Consider the following 20,929-nt stretch of genomic DNA (forward strand, 5'->3'; position numbering starts at 1 on the left):
TCGAGACTTTGAAGGTAACGATTTTCATGTTATGATCTCTAAGTATTTGTTTGCAGGTGTAGTTCCTCTCAGTGAGGGAGTAGGAGCAGAGAAAGGCATGAGCCTCTGCAGGAGAAAGCGCTCTGAGGACCTAGAGCGAGATCAGCCCAAGGGTTTCGTACCCGAGTTTGGGAAGTAGATCCACCGATCGGAGAGAGGTAGTCTCTCGAGTTGTGATCCGGAAGTGGGGATTCCCAAGTAAGGACTCCGTATCGAGGAAAGCAGAGTTATTCTGTAGGAAGAGGACTCTGGAAATCGAGTCGGAAAAGAGTTGCAAGGATGCTATGCCCTGAGTTTGGAAGGTGAGATCCAGAGTCGAGAACCTTGGTTCTCAACTATTTGGTGTTAGGTGCAGCGGAATGAATGTTTGCGCTTTGCTCAAGATGAATGCTCCGAACTGTGCTCAAGGTTCCTTTTGTTCTTATAGAAGGTAGAGCCTTCCGTTCTTAATGAGAGAATATGCTATGATCACAAACAAAGTGAATGGACACTGTGCGTGCAAGTGTATGAGATTGAGAGATAGAGAGAGAAGAGAAATACGACACCAGAGACGTTGTAAAACCCTCCTCTGAAGGCCCCACTCTCGTCGGGGAGAGCGGTCTACTTATGATTGCACAATCCGGTACAAATGGTATGCATGAGACTGATGCAAGTCTAGGCTATGTCGACGACGACAACGGTGAAGTCGACCTAAGGGCTGAAATCTGCAATCTTTCTACTGCTGTCCAAAAACGCTATGGGCTGAAATCTGCGACTAGTCCAAAAACGCCAGCGTTTTTGGGGCTGTTTCTGTGAGTTTTTGTCGCTGAAATTCTGCAGGTTTACGGCTGAAAAACAGAGACTTCTTAAGGCTGAAAACTGAGGTTACCGGGCTGAATCTGCTACCTTTTATGGCTGAACTTGAAGGTACTTCACTGATGAAAAACGCTGCATTGCTGCATGTGCTGGAGTCCAAAAACGCTAGGGAAGCTGGTTCAAAAACGCTAGCTGTTGTTGAACTTCCAAAACGCTAGGTGCTGTGATCTGCTTGCGGGGGAATCTGATGCAAAAACGCTATCTGCAGTTGTCTTCTGGCGATGGTGTGCTGGTGCAAAAACGCCAGGCAATGGCTCTGCAAAAACGCTAGTCTTGAGAGGATCTTGCGGGGGGATCTTGCTTCTTGCTTGGAGGGAATCCACCAAGTAGTCTTGTTGAGAAGTTGCGTGCTGAGCTTGGCTCCAGTTGCCTCTTCTGCCATTTAGTGCTAACTTTGTTTTGCTTATATATTTTCTTACCCAAATTGCCCTACCTACTTTTGTTGGAAAGTCATTTAAATTAATAAGTGAAAAATGCCAAAAATAGGTAAAATAGGCTAAATGCACTAGAAAATTTCCTTGACTTATTCTGATGGATTCTAATGGGAATGCTTATGATCATGCTGTGTGCAACCAGAGGATATGCATCTACACTAAGTGACTGGGCATGCACGGTCTACGAATAGAATCACAAAAGTGCCAGATTACTTCTAATCTAGACTGACTGGACTGACTGAACCCTGATCATGATGTAGCTTGTCCACGGACACATAGGGTTGGATGTGTCATGTGACATTTGGAATAAGGAACGGAAGTTCCTTGGGATAGGGTTTTGCTCTAGGAATAGGAAGCCGAGGCTTCCGGGAACCATCAAGTCTTATTCTAGAACGAACGTGGTAATACGTTCGGTTCAAGTGCTTGCATAGACTTCTCCTCAGTAATAAAGATACTATTACCGGGGGGTGGGGGGGACCAGCTCATCTTCTGGTCCCAGTACTGTCTCGATCTTCTCTCTCTCTCTCTCTCTCTCTCTCTCTCTCTCTCTATTTCTCTCTATATCCTCTGGCTTCAGTAATAAGTGATAAATCCTATTTATCCGAATATATTTTATATTGCTATGCTCCCGTTTGTCTCTCTCTCTCTCTCTCTCTCTCTCTCACACTTCCGCACACACGCACTCTCACATGGTATTAGAGCTTCAACTCTCCATGGTCTGGGTGCTTCCCGCATGAGGTTCTCCTCCCAAGGGATCAGATCAGCCAGCGTTTTTACACCAAGAGGGGGGACGCCATCAGTTGGAGGATATCCATCGGGAAGACCTCATCCTTCCCCTTGCGTTTTTGGTTGAGAGCACCAGATCTCTACCCTCCCCCATCAGTGCTAGCCACAGAAGCCTGTTTCATCGCCGGAACTTCCTTTGCTCCATCAAGGTGTTTCAGGTGGAGCTGTGTTTTTGGGCAGCCATACACCTGCGTTTTTGGGCCCCAGCAGCCTGCGCTTTTCAACCAGTATAGGGGGGTTGCTGGGCCTTGCCCACTCCAGGACCGGGGCACATCCTCTCCATTGTACACTGATTTCAGCCATATACGAGCACGCTGAAAATCGCTGGACAGCAGCTTTTTCATCATCTCGCAGTTGTGTTTCTGGGTGGCCAGCAGCCACATGGTTTGAGTTTTTTACAGAGGATGAAGTTACCTCCTGCCAGGACACCATTCGATTGTGGTGCATGAGGTCTCTCAGTGACTGCTGCAGTACACGGTATCTTCGACATCGGCTTGATCATTTATGGGCGTACGATCCTTGGAAGATCCATTCAATCCAGCCATCATAGTTCACACGAGATATGGCCATGCTAATGGCAAATGGGATTCTGACATTCCCTGAGAAGACACTACCATCTTGGGTGGACAGAAACTTACCACTTCATCTCGACATGTCAGATCACTTGCTTACACAGGAGCATCTACATGGACTTAGGGAGAGGATCTTGGATCTCTTCTTGGACATGTTTATTGCTTGGATCTACAGATTGGAGTGGGGACTTCAGTGCTTTGGACTCTCTTGGAGAGTTTAGTTGCAAGATGCGGGAGATCAGACATCATTACGCGACTACATCCGGAGTCACCCTGAACTTGGCTTGGATGGTAGTGCAGTTGCTCTTCTACACTTGTGATCATTTAGATTGCTACCTTCAAAGTTGCTTACACTCACCCTCGTTACAGCAGACTTGGGCAGCAGGCCACTCCCAGCTCATTCACATTGAGAGCCACACCGAGATGCGGTTTGGTGGCGTTGTTGGCACGGATTATGTTTTGGTTTGACACCAGAGGATAGGAGGTAGGAGATACAATCAAGACGGCTTTGACAGCCACTTCACTTCTCAAAGATTATTCAGAGTGCAGACTGCTCAGTCTGGCTTCCCTTCTTCATACAGGATGATCACGATGCAGACAGCTTGGTCTGACCACAACTATTCTTAGAGGCCCTTCACAGTGCAGATTGTTGAGTCTAGCTTTCCCCTCATCTTGGATTACCCTACCTACTGACAAGACAGCATCTGGTGGTGGTCTCTGCAGTCTCCCTCCTGGAGTTTTACACAGCTTAGCCACCTAGCCACCTTGGGTTACAAGTTCATGCATTGACAGGTTTTCGGTCATTCTCATGACGGTTTCTAGGCTTTCCCATTTTCTCTAGACATTTTGACTACATACACCACAGATTCTATTGGGCAGGACACGTGTACTATGTAGGTCTATTGGCACTCTTCTCACGACAAGGAGTTGTTTTCACATTTGAGACCTTCACGCGATATTTTCACCTGTATTGGGGCAGAGTACAGCAGTTTGCTACACTGCTCGTGACGACACTTTACCATGGAGATCTCTCGGAGGTTGGGACACCCCAGACTGCTGCTACACTCATGGAGTATCCTTCACTGGACATCGCAGCAAACATCTTCATCATTTGCCTCATATCTTCAGCTTCACGCGGTTTGTTCAACATCAGGTGTCAAGAGGGGGTGTTAGATTTACACCACTCTGCTGCTTCACACAAATCTAGGGCACCTCCTTGTACGGCTAGTGTCTCCGGGCTGGCCACCCATAGCATAGATTATATCTTGTCCCATCAAGAGTTCCGCAAGGATGAGATGGCTAAGCAGTGATATAGAAGCATCGACAGTTTTGGACGAGATGAATAGAATAAGTCTTTGCATCTGAGTGTTCAGTGTAAACTTATATTATTGATTTGTTGAATACATGCTTTGTGAATGTACTGTCTTATGGGGGATGGTCGTTAGCATGTTTGCATGAAATGTGAAACGATGTGATCAGATAGTGACGAGATTTAGTAGATCAAGACATATATGAACAAATCAACGCAATCTGAATGTGATTGTTGATAAGTTACAATGATTGTGATTCGTATCCAGGATCTTGACAGAAATATATGGCATTTGTGCATACCAGCATGATGTGTCCCCTTGTAAAGCTAGTTGTCTGGAGGACTCAAGGGCCAATCTGACATATTTGTCTCTGGTAGTATCCCATAAACTATGCATAAAGGAGATTGATCTAGTAAGCGCCTCTCTCTCCATCGGGGGGGCTGCTAACTCTGCAATAATGATCTAGTGTGGCACGAAGGCTTTTGCTCTAATCAGTTGTGAGATCATAGATAACAATGGCCTCTCCATACCTCTCCACCCATCCTAACCCATAGAGTGTCCCCAATAGAGCCTAGCTGAAGCTACCAAGGTATCAAAGAGCCAGAGCTTTGTTTGGGGTTCCTGGAACTGAACTTGCGAACACATCCTCTCCAATCCTCCCAAGATTGCATACGCTTTGGTTAGGCTAGCCTCTGCTGCTCTCTTCAAAAAATATTTTGGCCCAGTGAAGACTACCCCAAGATAAGTGTATGCATCCGTGTACACATTCTCCTAAACATGAGTGAATGTAGGTGCTGGTCACCTGATCCACTGCGGTGTGGTTTAAAGATCATAACCTTGGTTTTTCAAAGGTTTACAGAAAATCCAGTATCCTCCGCAAAGCCATGTAATGCATTCAAATGTTGCGGCATACCCTCTAGTGAGTTAGAGATCAACACAATATAATCAGCATATAAACAACAATGGAATCCATGTCCCTGCCAAGTGGGCACCTCTGTCACCTTCTGTGCCAATGTAATAAGAAACCTCATCTATATACATACCAAATAGAGTAGGAGACAATGGACAGCCGTGTTTCACTCCAATAGTAGAGTTAACTAAATCATTTATCCCCTCTAGAGTGTGTACATGTCCCACCACTGACTATATAGAGCCATGATCCCCCAAATCAACTCAATGGGCACTCTCATCTCCAGTAGTCAGCGCATCAATTTGGCTCTCGGAAAATGCGTGGCAGAAATCCACAGAGTTACAATAAATCAGTCTCCATTTGCCCTACCCTCCTCAATGATGGCTCTGAGTGTTAGAATATGGTTAAGAGTGGAGAGCCGAGCCTCTCTTGAAATTGGCCTATCCCACTGCCCATATGCCTCCACTCTCTGCCCATCTGCTCAATTGCTGCTCAAGGATAGATGCATACAACTGTGTCAATGTGTGTCCAATCATAATAGTACGGTAGTTTCCAGGCTCCATAGGATCACCTGCCTTGAAGATAGGCACAATAGTAGAGAGTCTCCAAGTCTTAGGTAGACCCTCACACATGAGACGTTTGAACAGAAGAACCTGTGCCCGCATATCTCTAGCATGTATAAAGTGCTCTACTACTAGACCATCATGATCACATGCCTTCTTGGTCCTCATCCTGCCAATGGTCGTCTTTACCATCTCAGTGGTAAAGAAGGTACTCATAGATGGGCATGGCTCAGGAGGATCTGGAAGGGGTGTCTATCTAGGGACCGTATATATGGATGTTGCATACAGACCCCACATATCAAGAGAAGTAATCATTGGGGGAGGGTAGTGCTCATGGAAGAAACACCACGCCTCTCCTGAGTCTCTACTCAAGAACAACTGGTATAAGTCTCGCTTCATCTAAGCTCGCTTCTCCCGTCCGGACAAGGCGCCTGAAGGCTATTCAAGACTGTCTGTGATTGATGACCCTTGGGAGAAGATCCCTCTGAAGCTGTGCTCTCGTCTCTCTACACTCCTCGTCACACCAATTGTATAGAGGCATACTCCCAGAATGGCGTCTCTGATCAGGCTGAGTGTGTGGGTATGCCTTTGCTACTGCATCTTGCAATGTCTCAGTCAAGAAAGTAGTGATCTCCTCCACTGAGAGAACTGGCTTGGCTGCTGTACATAGACGACTATAGATCTTCTATGATAAACAAATTAACTCTCTGGTGTAAATGTATAGCGGGTGTGTGTCCTCCCTCTTGACACTTGGTCTGTACTGTATTGAAAGGATATATGCCCGTGACCTCTTTTTCAACATTGTTGACATCCTTGAGTCCGGTGATCCTCACATGTAAGGCACGTACCCGCCTTCTTTGCTCTTCTTCGAGGGTCATGTTAATGATGGTAGGTGTAGAAGAAGCCTCTTCACCTTTCCCTTTCTTGGCGACCTCGATCCACTTCTCGGCTGCCTCCACTTTCTTTTGTGTCTTCGTGATGACCTCGACCCAAGATGACTTCTTTTCCTCCTCCTCCTTGATCACCCGCACTTGTTCTTTGATTGTGTTCAGCTCCTCCATCATGGAAGGCTAAAATTCCCCTCCTTCAAGTTGCCCACTCTTGGCTTCACGAGGCTCACCTTGTAGATTTTGGATGGTGGAATCTTGGATGATCACTTTCTCCTCGAACAAAGCGATCCTTTTCCACATTCCATCTCTTTCTTCAGTCCATCTTTCAAGAATAGTGCTCCTCTCCTTCCTCCACTCTTCCACTTCATTTCTCAATTCTCGTAGGCTAGACCACCATTGCCTGGCGGTGTTTTAAAAGTGCATAGCTATATGGCATAGCTTAGAGGACTCCGTGAAGCCCTCATCTCCAAACGCCGCATGAATTGTTGGATGAAAGCCAAGACTTTGTCCGTAGCACCAAAGGTGCCATCGTAGGTAAGGAAAGAGATGCTCTTTCCTCCCTCTTTGAACTTCTTGAGCTTGGACGATCTCTTCCACGCGGCATAGGATTTCCTATGGCCTCTTCTTTTTGATGGTTTGAAAGTTGCACCATCGCTTTCTTCGATTTTCTGCTCTATTGCCGACATCCTCTTCCCTGTCTGCGTGGAGGCTTTGTGGGCGGCTGGCGAGGGGTGCGTCTTCTTACATGTTGGGGAAGCTGTTGGCACTTCTAAAGCCATTGGCACTTCTTCTCATGAGAATGAGAGAGAGAGAGAGAGAGAGAGAGAGAGAGAGAGAGAGAGAGAGAGAGAGAGAGAGAGAGAGAGAGACTCTTAAACATAAAAAAAAAAGAAGAGAACCCTAAAACAGCTATAATTGCTTGTGAAACCCTAAAAAATTAGAGAAAATCAGTGATGAAACCTTAAAAACAGCAAAACACTAAGTTGAAACCTTAAAAAGCAGCAAAAAACAGTGGCAAAACCTTAAAAAACAGCAAAAACAGTTTCGAAACTGCCAAAACAGTGACAAACCCTTAAAACAGCAAAAACACAGTTTCAAAACCTTGAAAAATAGCAAAGAACAGTGACGAAACCCTAAAAACAACAAAAAAGTGGTGTCGAAACTCTAAAAACAGTGAGAGAGAGGTCCAAACCCATGATGTGGGGAGATAGAGAGAGAGAGAGAGAGGAAGGATGTGAAGAACAGGTAATACAGACTTACTATAAGAGAGAGAGAATGAGAGAAAAGAGTCGACACGAAGCGGTGGAGTTCCGCTTCCAGATGCACTGGCCCCAAAGACAGGCACCCCTTTTGGTATTCCTTTCTTGATTGATGAATCACGAAGAACAACTTGCCATGGGTCTCTCCTCTTTGCACGGCGCCCAAGCTCATCCGCCAGAGAGAGGGCCCTAGGTTCTTATTTGAAGGTACAAGTGCCCCTAAATCTTGGCGCCCCACTTTGATGCTTTTCATCCCCAAAAGCTAAGCCCAAAAGCATAGGCCCAAAAACTGCCGTCCGCACAGCCTTGCCACGTTAAGTGTGATTTACGGTTCAAATTGCGTTGGATTGAATTCTGCTTGGCGTTCGTTTTTTTGATGTGCCTGGATTTAGGGTTTTGTCCGACCTCTCACTGGCCCCTTTTGTCCACTGGTAACATGCCACATCATGATTCATCACACTTGTGACATGTACAAGCTACTATTACGGAAGGAGTAGCTTTGATAGACTTCAAGAGTTGCTTTTGGCAACTGGAGCTGCAGGCCATTTGCACGTTGTACTCAGATTCTGAAAGCAGTTGTTTCAAGACGAGAGTTCATGTACTGTTTTCCAACTCTCAATATAGAAAGAAACATACAGCCCACTGTTGATGTGGAGAGCCAATGCAGATGCTTTTTGCTGATTCTACATGGGATTGCCGGAGTGGTTGATTTTAGATAAGCGTTTGAGAGTTGCTAAGAACTAGAGCTATTTTCGTGTGCGAGTTATACTCAGATTTTGAGACTGGTCTCTCCAAGAAGAGAGTTTTTTACTATCTTCCAACACTTTCTATAATTAAGAAATACCGCTAGGGGCGCGTACCTTAGTGGCCAATGCATGTCTGAAAGGAACTTGCCTCTTGAGTCTCTTGAAGGCATTAATCTATGTGATGTGTTTTCAGTTTTGATTGGTTTTCAAGTCTTCAAGTCTCTCCAAGGCTTGTCAAAGTAGTGCCATCCATTGCAGGACAGCTGTTTTAGGATCGGAGGTACTATTCAACGTCAAGCTCTCTTTGCTCATCTTTGGGAGTGTGATGGAGATGTCTTAAGGACATTGATTGTGGACCCGTTTAGACCATTTGCGTCTACAAGACTTGCAGAAAGTGAAGCAAATACCTCCCGTTTGATGCGAACAACAGCTCAGTATAGTCTCACCTCAAGCAGGATAGAGCATTAGATGCACAGTGGCTCTATGTGCCATGGGGTCATGCTACTATGTCCTTAATGCTACCCTTAGACTAGGAAAGCCTAGGTGAACCTAGTTTGGCACCTTTGTGAGTGCCTTAGGACTTGCATGCTTGGACGGATTCATTAGAGTACATACAACCCCTGCATAACCCTTTTCACAAATGATTGTATAAGGCGTAGTTGGGTGTTGTTGCACTTTTGTGGAGGTGTGAGCATTGAGTGGCACAACATGCAGCCTAGGATAAGTAGCACACATGCATCTAGTTCCGTGTGATCAAATTGACAGAAGGAGATGTGTACGACTGTGAACCACGGTTTTTTTTTGCATTTATTATGGTTAAAACTGGGTATCAAGGTCTTTGTGCACTCCCTCTCTCCCTCTTTTTGCGTTTTTTCATCTCCTCTCTCTTCCACCGTTCGTTCTGCGCAGCGCATGTATCTTTCCCATTTCTTTGACAAGAGGAAGGTGGGCACTTGAGGCGCACATGAGATAAAGGGAGAGGGAGAGAGAACACTGAGAGAGCTTGATGGATAGAGGCCTCCATGCAGCTGAATTTACTCCCAGAATTTGATGATATTCTAAAAGCGGGGGGGGGGGGGGGGGGGGGGGGGGGGGGGGGGGGGGGGGGGGGGGGGGGGAGGGGGATGTGAGGGAGCCCTGTGTATGTAGTCGATGGATTGCACCTCAATGACAAGCCAGATAAAAACCACAGCATCGCATGTGTAGCCCACAACATAAATAAAGTGTGCACATATGCTGTAAGTGCCATAATAAGTCATCCTCCCTCATAGGAGGGCGTGCCCACACCATTTAGGAAGCCTACAAACAAGGGCCGTAATGGAGGACACATACAGCTCTGTTCATAGTGGATCCAGGATATGACTATCCTCTAGAGGTAACTTTAGCAGTGGTCATCCACGCTCACATTTTCTCAGTGGCATTGCCATGTGGCATCTATTAGATCCACGCTCATCACTTGTCAAGAATTTGCTTAGTGCCATTGCTACATGGCACCTAAACCCTAAATCCTAAATCCTAAACCTTCTAATCTGTAGGTGTCAGGACTGGGTTCTATAAGAATGTTGTAAGCATAATCACTCAGTGAAATTGTAAGGAGTTGCTTCATGTTTATCTTATCGTGTTGTGAATGCTCATGTCTATGTACATATTTGTTAACAGCCTTTGTGACTGTAGGTAAATTATTGGTTGCAGGAGGAAATTTTAATTTAAAGTTGAAATAGTTGTTTTTAGGTTTGGTGCTTCAGTTCGTTCTATCATTAAATTCTTTTCTCTAATACAGATTTGATCTGGACTTGTGCAGAATACTCAAGTACTTTCTCCATATCGAGATCGCAGATTTCCTGGAACTCAAGATGAGTTTGAAGTAGCTTTGCAGACATCCACCACAGTCTACATAGGCAATCTTTCATTTTACACAACAGAGGAGCAAATCTATGATCTCTTTTCTCGATGTGGTGAAATAAAGAAAATCACTATGGGACTGGACAAGAACACAAAGACCCCGTGTGGCTTTTGTTTTGTTGTGTAAGCTCTTTGCTATATGCTTATATCTAAATCTTTTATTGGTATGGCTAGAGCTGGGATAGGTTTTCGCCTCTGTTGATTTTGTAGGTTGATGATTACATTTCTCTTCCAGTCATTGTTGTTGAATGTGCAGAGTAGCCCCCAAGCATGCTTTTGAAGGTTGATTTTTTTCTTTATTCGATATTTCTACATTTCAAAGGAACATTTCTCATTGGTATACACATTGATGAAGCATTCTATATCGGATGATGAAACCCAAATATGTGATAATGGACACTTCAAGTCTCAGAAATACTTCCAAGGACCGTCTTAACTTGTTGAAGTTCAGCTGTAAATACTTCCTATGACAACGGTGATTCCCTTTCATTTTGAGTAACAGCCAAAGACTCATTGCTCATCAAGAGATTTTCATGAGCACTTTTGAGGGTTCTAATCTTGACTCGGGCGGTTTTTTTGGTTGCGTAGCTGAAGCCTCTAGTTGCCTACCTGTTATGACACACTTACAATGTCCTTGCTTTCGAGGTGAAGGAAAAGGTTGAGCTGTGAGGTCTGCTTACGTGCCTTTCAATCATGGCTCGAGCCCTTCTTTGGAATCCTGGCAGAGGCCTTTTGGTGCCTACTTGTTCTACATTGCTCATTTACATTTCCAATTTGGAGCAGAGGTTACACTACAATGTCTTCCCCATGTGTGTGTTCAAGTTAAAGTAGAAGGTTGATATGTGAAGCTTGCTTACATGCCTTTACCTTTTCATGTCGATGGTTGCTTGAGGTGTTGTGGCTGTTGACACTTTGGCACACTGGCCATGATCCTCTTGTCAGACAAATTGGGTTTACGCAGCGGAATGAAGATTTATTAAAGAAATCAATCTATGCGTGTAAGAATTGCAAAAAATCACATAACAAGTGCTGGAGCAATCACACATATACACATGTAGATAAAAGTGCTGGAGTTGTCACCTCTCTGGCAGGTCCTGGCCGCATAGCTACTAGTGCCCCATTATCTCCCTGGGGCCTATCATAGGGAGTGAGGGCTGTTTTTGGGTGTGCCTGGCCTATGGAAGGTAGTTTTCTCATTATTGGCCTATTCCTGCCATTGTTTTGCCCACCCTGTACTGCTGGTAGTGTCATTTAGTTTGCATCTTAGTGACCCCAGGTCGGGGGTATATTACTGGTTTCCGCCTATGGGCAGTTTTTGCTTTTTTTTCTATTTTAGGGTCATGAGGTTTTTGGGGGAGGTAGTTTGCCAACGTTTCGGGTCTCTCTCTCCCGAATTTTCTCTCTCCTCGTGCAGAGTTTCTCTCTTTAGCGCTTTTCCTCTTTTTTTGCCAAATCACCCTCCCTTTCTCTTCTGCCTTGTGTTTTTGCAGTTACCACTCCTGTTTTGTCCTCTGCTGCCTTAGGCGACGCTTTGGCAGCTATGTACCTTGTAGATCTAGGAGATTACCATGACAGGGTGCTCTTAGAGGTTCTTCATTTGGAGGTTATTGATGTTGTAAGGCAGGGAAACTATGCATGCCTTTCTCCACCCAACTTGTCTCCTTTTATAGACTCTTGGTTTATCTTTGGGAGACCGTTGAACCTTGCATGCCTAGCCTAGGGCTGTGCCTCCCTGGTCCTACCCTTGCCTTGACATTACTCCCTCCTTGGAAAAGCGTTTTCGTCATCGAAAACAAAAGCGGGAAATTTCTTCTTAGGAAGATTAATGTTCTCGCAAAGCTCCTTTCGAGGTTATTTATAGCAAACCACATCTTCCCCCAATCCTTCTCACCAAGGATAAGATATTCACAACTGATGAATTTGTTCAAGACCTAGATACCGCTTACACTCGAGTGAAATGTGCTATCCTTAGATCTCAAGAAAAGCATAAGAAATTAGTAGATAAACATCGTCGTAATCTCAAGCTAATTGAAGGACAATTTGTTCTTCTCAAGTTCGATAAAGCGAGACTTAAGAAACAAGCCAATCAGAAAGGGAAAGTTTTACAGTTGTAAAACTTTCCAACAAATATCATGGCCCGTTTAAGATTACAGAACAGATTAACGAAGCTGCATTTAGATTGGATCTTCCTGAGACTTCGAAAATCCATAATGCTTTTCACATGAGCCTTTCTACGACCTTTCGTTGGCAAACCTTCTGTAGAACCAGTTATAGAAGATCCTCGTGAGGTAGATGAAACTAAAGAAATACTTCTTTCATAATAGACTATCCATCATCAAGAGCGCCAACCGAAGTCTGGAAGAACTCATCGTAAGTACTTAGGAAAGTTCAAGAATTACTCCCCTCTAGATGCTCAGTGGATGACAGAATCATAATCGAACGATTTTCCAGACATCTTGCATAAGTATCATGAAGCCCTACAGCTGAGGACGACTGTTTAGAAGCCAGAGGGATGTAATATTTTTAGCTACGGCTACAGATAAATCAAAATGATTTTTGTGCACACAATGATTTATGAATTTACTGATACCAACTAATAATTTTAATGAACGGATAAATTCCCTATGCAATGTGCCATCTTGAAATTTATTTGTATTCGGATAGTATGATAAGTAAAACAGTAGCCGATGCAGTACAAAATAGTTCAAAACAAGCACATGAATAAGGTGATGTCCTTAGTTTGCTCAGAAAAGTTATAATTTAATATTTTTACGATGGCTGAGTGATCGGATGGACACAATGGAAATACGTCCTGGCGGGAGCTGATAGATTGAGACATGAAATCGGCCAAGTTATTAATGCTCTAGATTGGCTAAAAACTCGGGGTTTTAAAGCTCCTTTTTAAGTCTGAGGTTTAATACCTTAAGAAACGAGTGGCCAGGCTAGTAAGAAAGCGGTCAAATCACTTAACATTAAAATAAGACTTAAAAATTATAGCAACTAGCCTAAGATTTTAGAAACACCACGGTTGGCAGATAGCAAGCCGTAGAAACTGCTCGCTCAGTTTTTCAACACTTTGTCGAGTTCGAGTCGTCAATTTCAGCCAAGGTGCTCCCGTTCGAGTACCACACAAGCGAGAAGACAGCACTAAAGAGTTTTTCCGCCAAGAAAATTCCAGAGCGAAGCAAAATTAGCCACTCTCGGCTACAGGTATGATAAATTTCAGCTAAATTGACTCATGAATCTATGCATCAGAATAGTCTCTCGAGACAGGGAACAATATAAACTTTTTTGGTTTATGTGCTTGTAACAGTTTAGAACAAATAGAAAAATCTCCTAAGATGGAGGGCGGGGGGACTAGCCCATTTTTTGGTTCCTAGTGCTGTGTTCACTTTTTGCGTTATTTTCTAAGTTCCGCTCCGTGTGGATACATGAATTTAATTAACTAATTACAGAAGTATTTAAGTGTACGCTTCGGTATCTGTGACACTTATAGCAATGAAGCACCTCTTATTAAGACCCAGCGTGATTTACGAAAATCCGTACAACTGCCACGTCAGCATCGCAAATTGCGAAAATTCGTACAGGCTCGTGAGCATGTTAGTGCAATTCACGGAAATCCGTACTGTTCTGCCACGTTAGCACACAGTGGAAAATCCGGGCTATCCGTACAGATGTGCCATGTCATCAGCTAGTTGTGTATCTTTTTTTGTGTGTGTGTGTGTGTGTGTGTGTGATGGTCCTGTAGGCTGCTTCATCTTCTGCTGCTGCTACCTCTTCACTTAGGGTTTAGGCCCCTCAGTCAGGATTTGCACAGTGGCTTTGCTCTTCAGTGACTTGACACGTGAGCAGTTTGTGACAAACCTTGTGTAGGTATTGAGTACTCATCTTAAGCTATCACCATCAATCACTTCAGCGGCACCTAACATTGGTATTAGAGCTCTTTGGTAGTGTTCGGTATTATCACTCACAAAAAGAACCTAAAGAACCACAATTTTTTTTGCTTGTTTGAGATTGCACGTAACCCAAGACAACTTGGGTGTGTTGATCTCTCTAATCTATGCTTTTGAAGAGTGGCAAGTAAGAAAAGAAGGGCTTGTCTAGACTCCCCATAGTTCCTCTATTCCTCTCGTGGAGAGCAAACCTTGCACATTGCGGCAAGTCAATCGACCTGAGGTGGGAAAAAGCAACCTTGGTGTGAGCGCAAGGCCGCCAAGGGCGTACCCACAGGAAGGAGTTGAGCTTGTGTAAGAGAAAAACCTTCTTAAGCCAGATTGAAGCAGTACCAAGGATCCAGTACGCGAAGTACCTTAGTATCCCGATTCCATGCAACTTGGTACCAATACCTTATCTTGAAAAGGGGGAATGTCACGTGCATATCTAACCTTATGTGCATGTGGACAAGCTAACTCCTACTTCTAGGGTTTAAGACAACGTAGGAAGCGTTCTGGCACCCTTGTGAGCTTGTACGCAAGACGTGCATGTCCATGCACTTTAGAGTAGTTGCATACCCTCTGGTTGCACATGAGCAATACCAGTGTCTGCTTCTAGGTGTAGGCACTGGTTCCCATCCTCTAGCATTAGTATTTGGCCTAGGTAGCTTATAGCATACGAAGCACCTCCTATTAAGAGTTTGTTTTTTAACTTATTAAGTGACATGCCCAGCTAATACAAGTCATGGGAGTGCCCTTAGTATCCCGATTCCATGCAACTTGGTACCAATACCTTATCTTGAAAAGGGGAGAATGTCACGTGCATATCTAACCTTATGTGCATGTGGACAAGCTAACTCCTACTTCTAGGGTTTAAGACAACGTAGGAAGCGTTCTGGCACCCTTGTGAGCTTGTACGCAAGACGTGCATACAAGCGTTTTGTATTTTCAGCACCTAGACACCGCAGATCAAGCACCGAACCTCGCAGATCTCACCTTCCCGCAGCAGATCCTCGCCGCATGGTCAAATCCACCGAAGTTTGCAGATTCAGCCCGGAAAACGCAGATTTCTGAAATTGCTTTTCAGCGTGTCGTCATCGCATCGTCGTCACCGACATAGAGTCAGAATTCAGCAGATAGAAGATTTGCAGATTTTAGCCATTAGCGTTTTCAGATTTCAGCCCGTCTCGTCGTCGTCCTCATTGTCGGCAAGTCCATTGCATTGTAGAGATTTGTGCAATCAATAGTAGACTGCTCTCGCCATAGAGAGTGGGGCCTTCGAAGGAGGGTTTGACAACATTCTGGTGTCGTATTCTTCTCTCTCTATCTCTCAGTCTCAACACCTTCATTCACAGTGTTATATCCACTTTGTTTGTGATCATTTGCACTCTCTCACTAAAGGAACGGAAGGCTCTCCCTTCTGTAAGTAAAAGGAACCTTTGAGCACAATTCGGAGCACTAATTCTGAGCAAAGTTCATCATTCACATCCGCTGCACCTTACACATAAAGGGAAAGTTGTAAAATTTTTCAATCGTTATTATGGACCATTTAAGATAATTGACCAAGTGGATGATGTGACATTCCGATTAGAGCTACCACCTAATTAGAGGATCTATAATGCTTTCTATGTTAGTTTACTCTAGCCATATGTTGAATTGCCTCCAAGTTAGCCTATTGCTGAGGAACCTCATGAGGTTGAGGAAAGAGAAGAAATACTCCAACTGGAGCAGATTATTCATTATTAGGAGTGGCCACTAAAATCCAGAAAGATTACACGGAAGTATTTAGTAAAAGTCAAGAACTATTCTACTTTAGACGTTAAGTGGATGACCAAGTAGTAATTAGCATCTTATCCCGAGATTCTAGAAGGATATGTACAAGCACTACAATTGAGGACAACTGTTCAGAAGCCAGAGGGATGACCGTGGATATTCCTGCCGCCCTCCAGAGTTTATAAAAGCAGCCCTAGTGCCCTTTCTCTGCCAGTTTTTTCTAGGGCTACCACAAGGAGACTTTGCCGCTACGGAACCGCAAGTGATCGCGAGAAGTCCAAATACGGAGGTCGCTTTTCCGTACTAGGAGCGACAGGTGAAGTCTGTGAATATGCTCTACGAATTGTTGCTTTTGTGTTTGTGATTTTTGTAGGTACTCCATTGCGGAGGAGGAGCAATGAGGCTTCGGCCTATTCTTGGGGATTCCGAAAACGGAACCCGGAACGGTTTGTGGAGCTTTACACTCTGAACACAGACTGGAAAGGAATTGGAATTGAGAGCTCGTCTCTTGGATTTCCCTAATGGGAAGGAAATGACCATCGAGTCTAAGATCTAGAACGGAGAGGTCTCTTCGGTTCTTGTGCTTGTAAAAAGATTCTCCTAGGAGGGGGGAGGGGGGGGTGGGGGGGGGGGGGGGGGGGGGGGGTGGGGCATCTGGTCCCCAATACCGTGTCTATCTTCTCCCTATTCGCTTTTGATCAATATTTTATTTACTTTCAGCCTATTGATTATTCGTGTGCGCTCTCATTTGTGACAGTGGACTACTGTTGGGCAAAACGCTAGGGTATTGGGGATGCTGATTGGTGGGCTGCCCGTAGGGTGCTACCAATATTGATCTCTGTGTTCTGCAATTGGAGGTCAAGGGTTGCCTTTATAGCTCCTGACAGACTTGGTCGAGTAGTTAAAACGCCAGAAGACACCCACGAATTCTGTCAATTAATGCTGCATGCCACTTATTAGTAAGTTCAATAACTTACTGATAGTAGGTGTTTCGTATGTAGATAACTACCTAGGCCTGTTACTATAATTGTAATGGGAACACTCCTGAGTGCCTACACTTAGCAGATATTGGTTGTGCTCATGTGCAATCGGAGGGTATGCAACTACTATAAAGTGCCTAGACATGGACGTCCTACGTACAGGCTCACAAGGGTGCCAAAACACTTCCTAGGCTATCCTAAACCCTAAAAGTAGGAGTTAGAACTTAGCTTGTCCACATGCACATAGGGTTAGATGTGCACGTGACAACTCACATAACCTTCACTCGCAGTAGCATTCTCTCTTCTCTCTCTCTTTGTCTATTGCACATCTCTCTCATTAATTGAAAGGATCCCTATGTACGTACAGAGCACTCATCCTTATCTATCACCATCACATACAGTTTAACAAGGTTATTGGCAAAGCCTCACACATTGCACTTTCCTCTCTGGTTGTGATTGTGCTATTGAAGGCAGCCATTTTCGTTTCATGTTACACAATACTCTTTCCTCTAATCAGAAACAAAAATTCCCTCTTTGACTCAGAACTTTGGAGGCTGAGGTAGTTCAAAGCTGCATGCCACATCCACAATCTGAGCCTGGCAAGATGAGCTCGACCCCAAGAGAGGAGGGATGATGCTAGCTTCCTTCTCTCACTTGCGGGGAGGCCATTGTTCCGTTTTCGGTCACTTTATATTACTCCCTATGATATCCCCAGGTCGTAAGATGGGCTGTCTTCCTAGTTGAGTATTCCTGTACATAGCTTCAATCTCGTTTTTGTACATTTTTTTTTTCATTTATGATATACAAAGACATTGAATGTTTGTATGCTGATTGTCTCATAGGTCAATCTGGCCTCCAGATGGCACTGATGCTATACTCTCTCTATCTCTCCCCCCCCCCCCGACCCCCCCCCCCCCCCCCCCCCCCCCCCCCCCCCCCCCCCCCCCCCCCCCCCCCCCCCCCCCCCCCCCCCCCCCCCCCCCCCCCCCGGTTCAAAAGAAAATAAAAAAATATCCCCAAAACCCCCATCCTCTTTTCAATCTTAAAAGAATTAAGCTTCATTAGTTGAATGTGCCTCAGATTTTATTCAAGAGAAGATACAGAAGATGCGGTGAAGTATGTGAGTGGAACTATTCTTGATGAGCGACCTATTCGAGTGGATTTTGATTGGGGATTTCAAGATGGTCGCCAATGGGGTCGTGGTAGAAGTGGTGGGCAGGCAAGTGTCCATTTTGTTCCCTGTTTAGCAGTAATCATGGCTTTACGACTTTAGATCTTAGAGATTGCCTGCGAGTAACGTTCTTGGTGGATCTTCTCAATATGACAGGTTCGCGATGAATATCGAACTGATTATGATCCAGATATCCTTTGTGTGCTACCATGCTGGAAATTAAACCTTTCTACTTTATTTGCTTTAACTTCTAGAGTTGTTTTCTCTTGACCTGCTGTTCACGAAGAGGAGGGTATGGAAAGATTGTGCAACGGGAGTTAGAATCTCGCAGGCAACTTGTTGACTATACTGGAGGTCTAGGTTCCTACTACACTACACGTAAGCACTATTAACTCCTATATATTTCTTTAGCAGGTCAATATATGCCTTTATGGTTTGAAAACTGAGCACAAATACATCAGACATCAGACATTGGCTTTAAGCTGGTTTACTGTTACTTAAGATTGCTTTGTTATACATGAGAGCTGCATTGGTGGGAATGCATTGTGTGTCACTGCATTCTGATTATTTGTAATTAACGCATGCACCCTGCATTCTTGTAAGCAACTGCAGACTTTGATACTGATATGGTGGTTGTGCGTCTTGCTTTCTTACATGCCTTTTCATAAGTGATAGTGGTTGAACCCTGGTAATCTCTTTAAAATAAGCCATGCGCATCCTGCTAGCCTTCTTATATGGTCAGCAAAGAGCAATCAGTTATCTTTGTAGAGCAGGTATTCCAATTGAAGTGCATTGCCCTATTTTTCAGCGGACCTTTTTGGCATTTTTAAGTAGTCAGTGAGGTTAGTGTATGCATTATTGATATATTTGATGCTTGTGCATGTACATCTTTTATGAATGTGTGTGTAAACCATAGTTACAGGGGACGGGGGGGACGGGCCCTAGGGCCGGGGAACGGCCATAACCGGGCCGGGAACGGCTGGGAACGCCGAGGGACGGACGGAAAACGGGCCGGACGGGCGGGTCGCAGGGGGACGGACCGGGGACGGCCGGGGCCGGACCGGGGTCCGACGGACCGGACGGGGACAGCAGGGGTCGGCAGGGGTCCGATTCAAAAAAGTGACCGTTTTTGACCGTTTGCAACGGCTCTGTGCAGCCCCAACTGCCATATTTTTTAAGCCTTGGCCCTTGGGAGGCTATAAAAGGCTCCCTTGGGCCTCTTAATACTCATAGTCTCAATGCTCAATGCTCATTCCATTTCCCTCAAGCTCAAGGCTCAAGCTCATTCCATTTCCCTCAAGCTCAAGGCTCAACTTTGAACTTTGAAGCTCAAGGCTCAAGTTTGAACTTTGAAGCTCTCCTCTCCCTCTTCTACCCACTTTGAAGCTCTCCTTTACTCTCTCTCCACACAAGCTCTCCTCTAACCCTTCTAACTTCTAAGCTCTACTCTCTCGAGTCTCTCCACCATCATGTCATCTCAAGCCAACTCCACTTCTCAAGCCGCTTCTTCTCGAAGGAGGCCCGCCGTGCAAACGTGGTCGTGGTGGGATGAAGTCGACTTTAGCTCGCGTGGCAAAGGTGGCGGTGCAAGACCATGGACGTGCAAGCTATGTCCATACAAGAGATCGGGTGGTTCAAACAAAGTGCGAGCCCATCTTCTTCATGAACCCGGTCACGAGGTGAAGTTTTGCCCTCATGTAGCTCCCGAGAAGAGGTTGGATCTTCTTGAGAAACTCACGGTGTATGAGGTTGCGGAAGCGGCCAAGAGGGGGCGTTTTGTTGCCGTTGATCCCTCCGCCACGGTGACACCGCGAGAGCAAAGGGAAGCCAACCTTGACGACATCTCTCGAACCTTCAAGAGCCATGGATCTACACCGTCCTCTTCCCTTCCGCATCGCCAAACCACTCTCAACGAAAATTGGAATCCTAAATTGAAGGAAGAGGTAGATAGGTCGGTTGCCCGATTCTTCTTCCACGACCACATTGCCTTCCATGCTTCGCGGTGAGTTTCCCTTGGCATATGCACATTGCAATCTTCCATTTTGTATTCATAATGGGTTATAATTTCTCGACTCTCCATACTAACACAACATGCTCTATTTTGTGTGGATAGGTCTCCATACTTTCGAACCATGGTTACGAAAATAGGGGAATATGGCTCCTCTTATGTGCCACCTTCATCGGAGAGGCTTCGCACCACCCTTCTTGACAAAGAGAAGCTTGCGGTGGAGCAAGCAGCCCAAACAACAAAGGATTTGTGGGAGACCAATGGCGTCTCTCTTCTTGTAGATGGATGGAGCGACACCCGCAAGCGGTCCATCCACGGGGTGGTGGCCTACTCTCGGGGGGAGATGTACTTTGTGGAGTCACATGATGCATCCGATAGTGGCAAGGCCGCCGAGATGCTTGCTGCGGAGTGGACAAGCACCATAGAGATCACCGGCCCGGAGAATGTCCTTTGTATGGTTGCAGACGGAGAGGCGTCAAATAGGGCAGCCGGAGCTATCATTGAGGGCATGTATCCCAGCATCCATGTCACATTTTGCATGGCGCATTGCCTCAATAACCTCCTCAAGGACATAGGGAACTTGTCATGGATTTCACCCACCATTGGTGACGCCTCTCGAATTGTCTCCTTTGTGCTCAACCGTCAAAAAGTGCGCCATGAATTCTCAAAGAGGAGCCAGTTGTCTTTGCTCAAATATTCAGAGACAAGATTTGCATTCAATTGGCTTATGCTAGGCCGCTTGTCTACATGTGGCGGAGCCTTAAGGGGCCTCTTTCTCAGTGATGAGTTCCAGGCCATG

The 20,929-nt window shown here is 45.2% G+C and overlaps 1 protein-coding gene across 1 annotated transcript in view; it reads left to right on the plus strand.

Annotated features, from left to right (window-relative positions):
• The window catches only part of CBP20 (CAP-binding protein 20), a 115,189-nt gene that overhangs the window by 41,165 nt on the left and 53,095 nt on the right, over positions 1 to 20,929 (plus strand). Inside the window, exons 2-5 of the mRNA XM_086518332.1 lie at positions 10,166 to 10,389; positions 18,032 to 18,170; positions 18,279 to 18,312; positions 18,405 to 18,500. Coding sequence (XP_086374458.1) covers positions 10,166 to 10,389; positions 18,032 to 18,170; positions 18,279 to 18,312; positions 18,405 to 18,500 — 493 coding nt within the window. The remainder of the gene's footprint in view (positions 1 to 10,165; positions 10,390 to 18,031; positions 18,171 to 18,278; positions 18,313 to 18,404; positions 18,501 to 20,929) is intronic.

Source organism: Adiantum capillus-veneris, chromosome 1 (assembly GCF_014529385.1).
Source record: "Adiantum capillus-veneris isolate H3 chromosome 1, ASM1452938v2, whole genome shotgun sequence".
Taxonomy (NCBI): Eukaryota; Viridiplantae; Streptophyta; class Polypodiopsida; order Polypodiales; family Pteridaceae; genus Adiantum; species Adiantum capillus-veneris.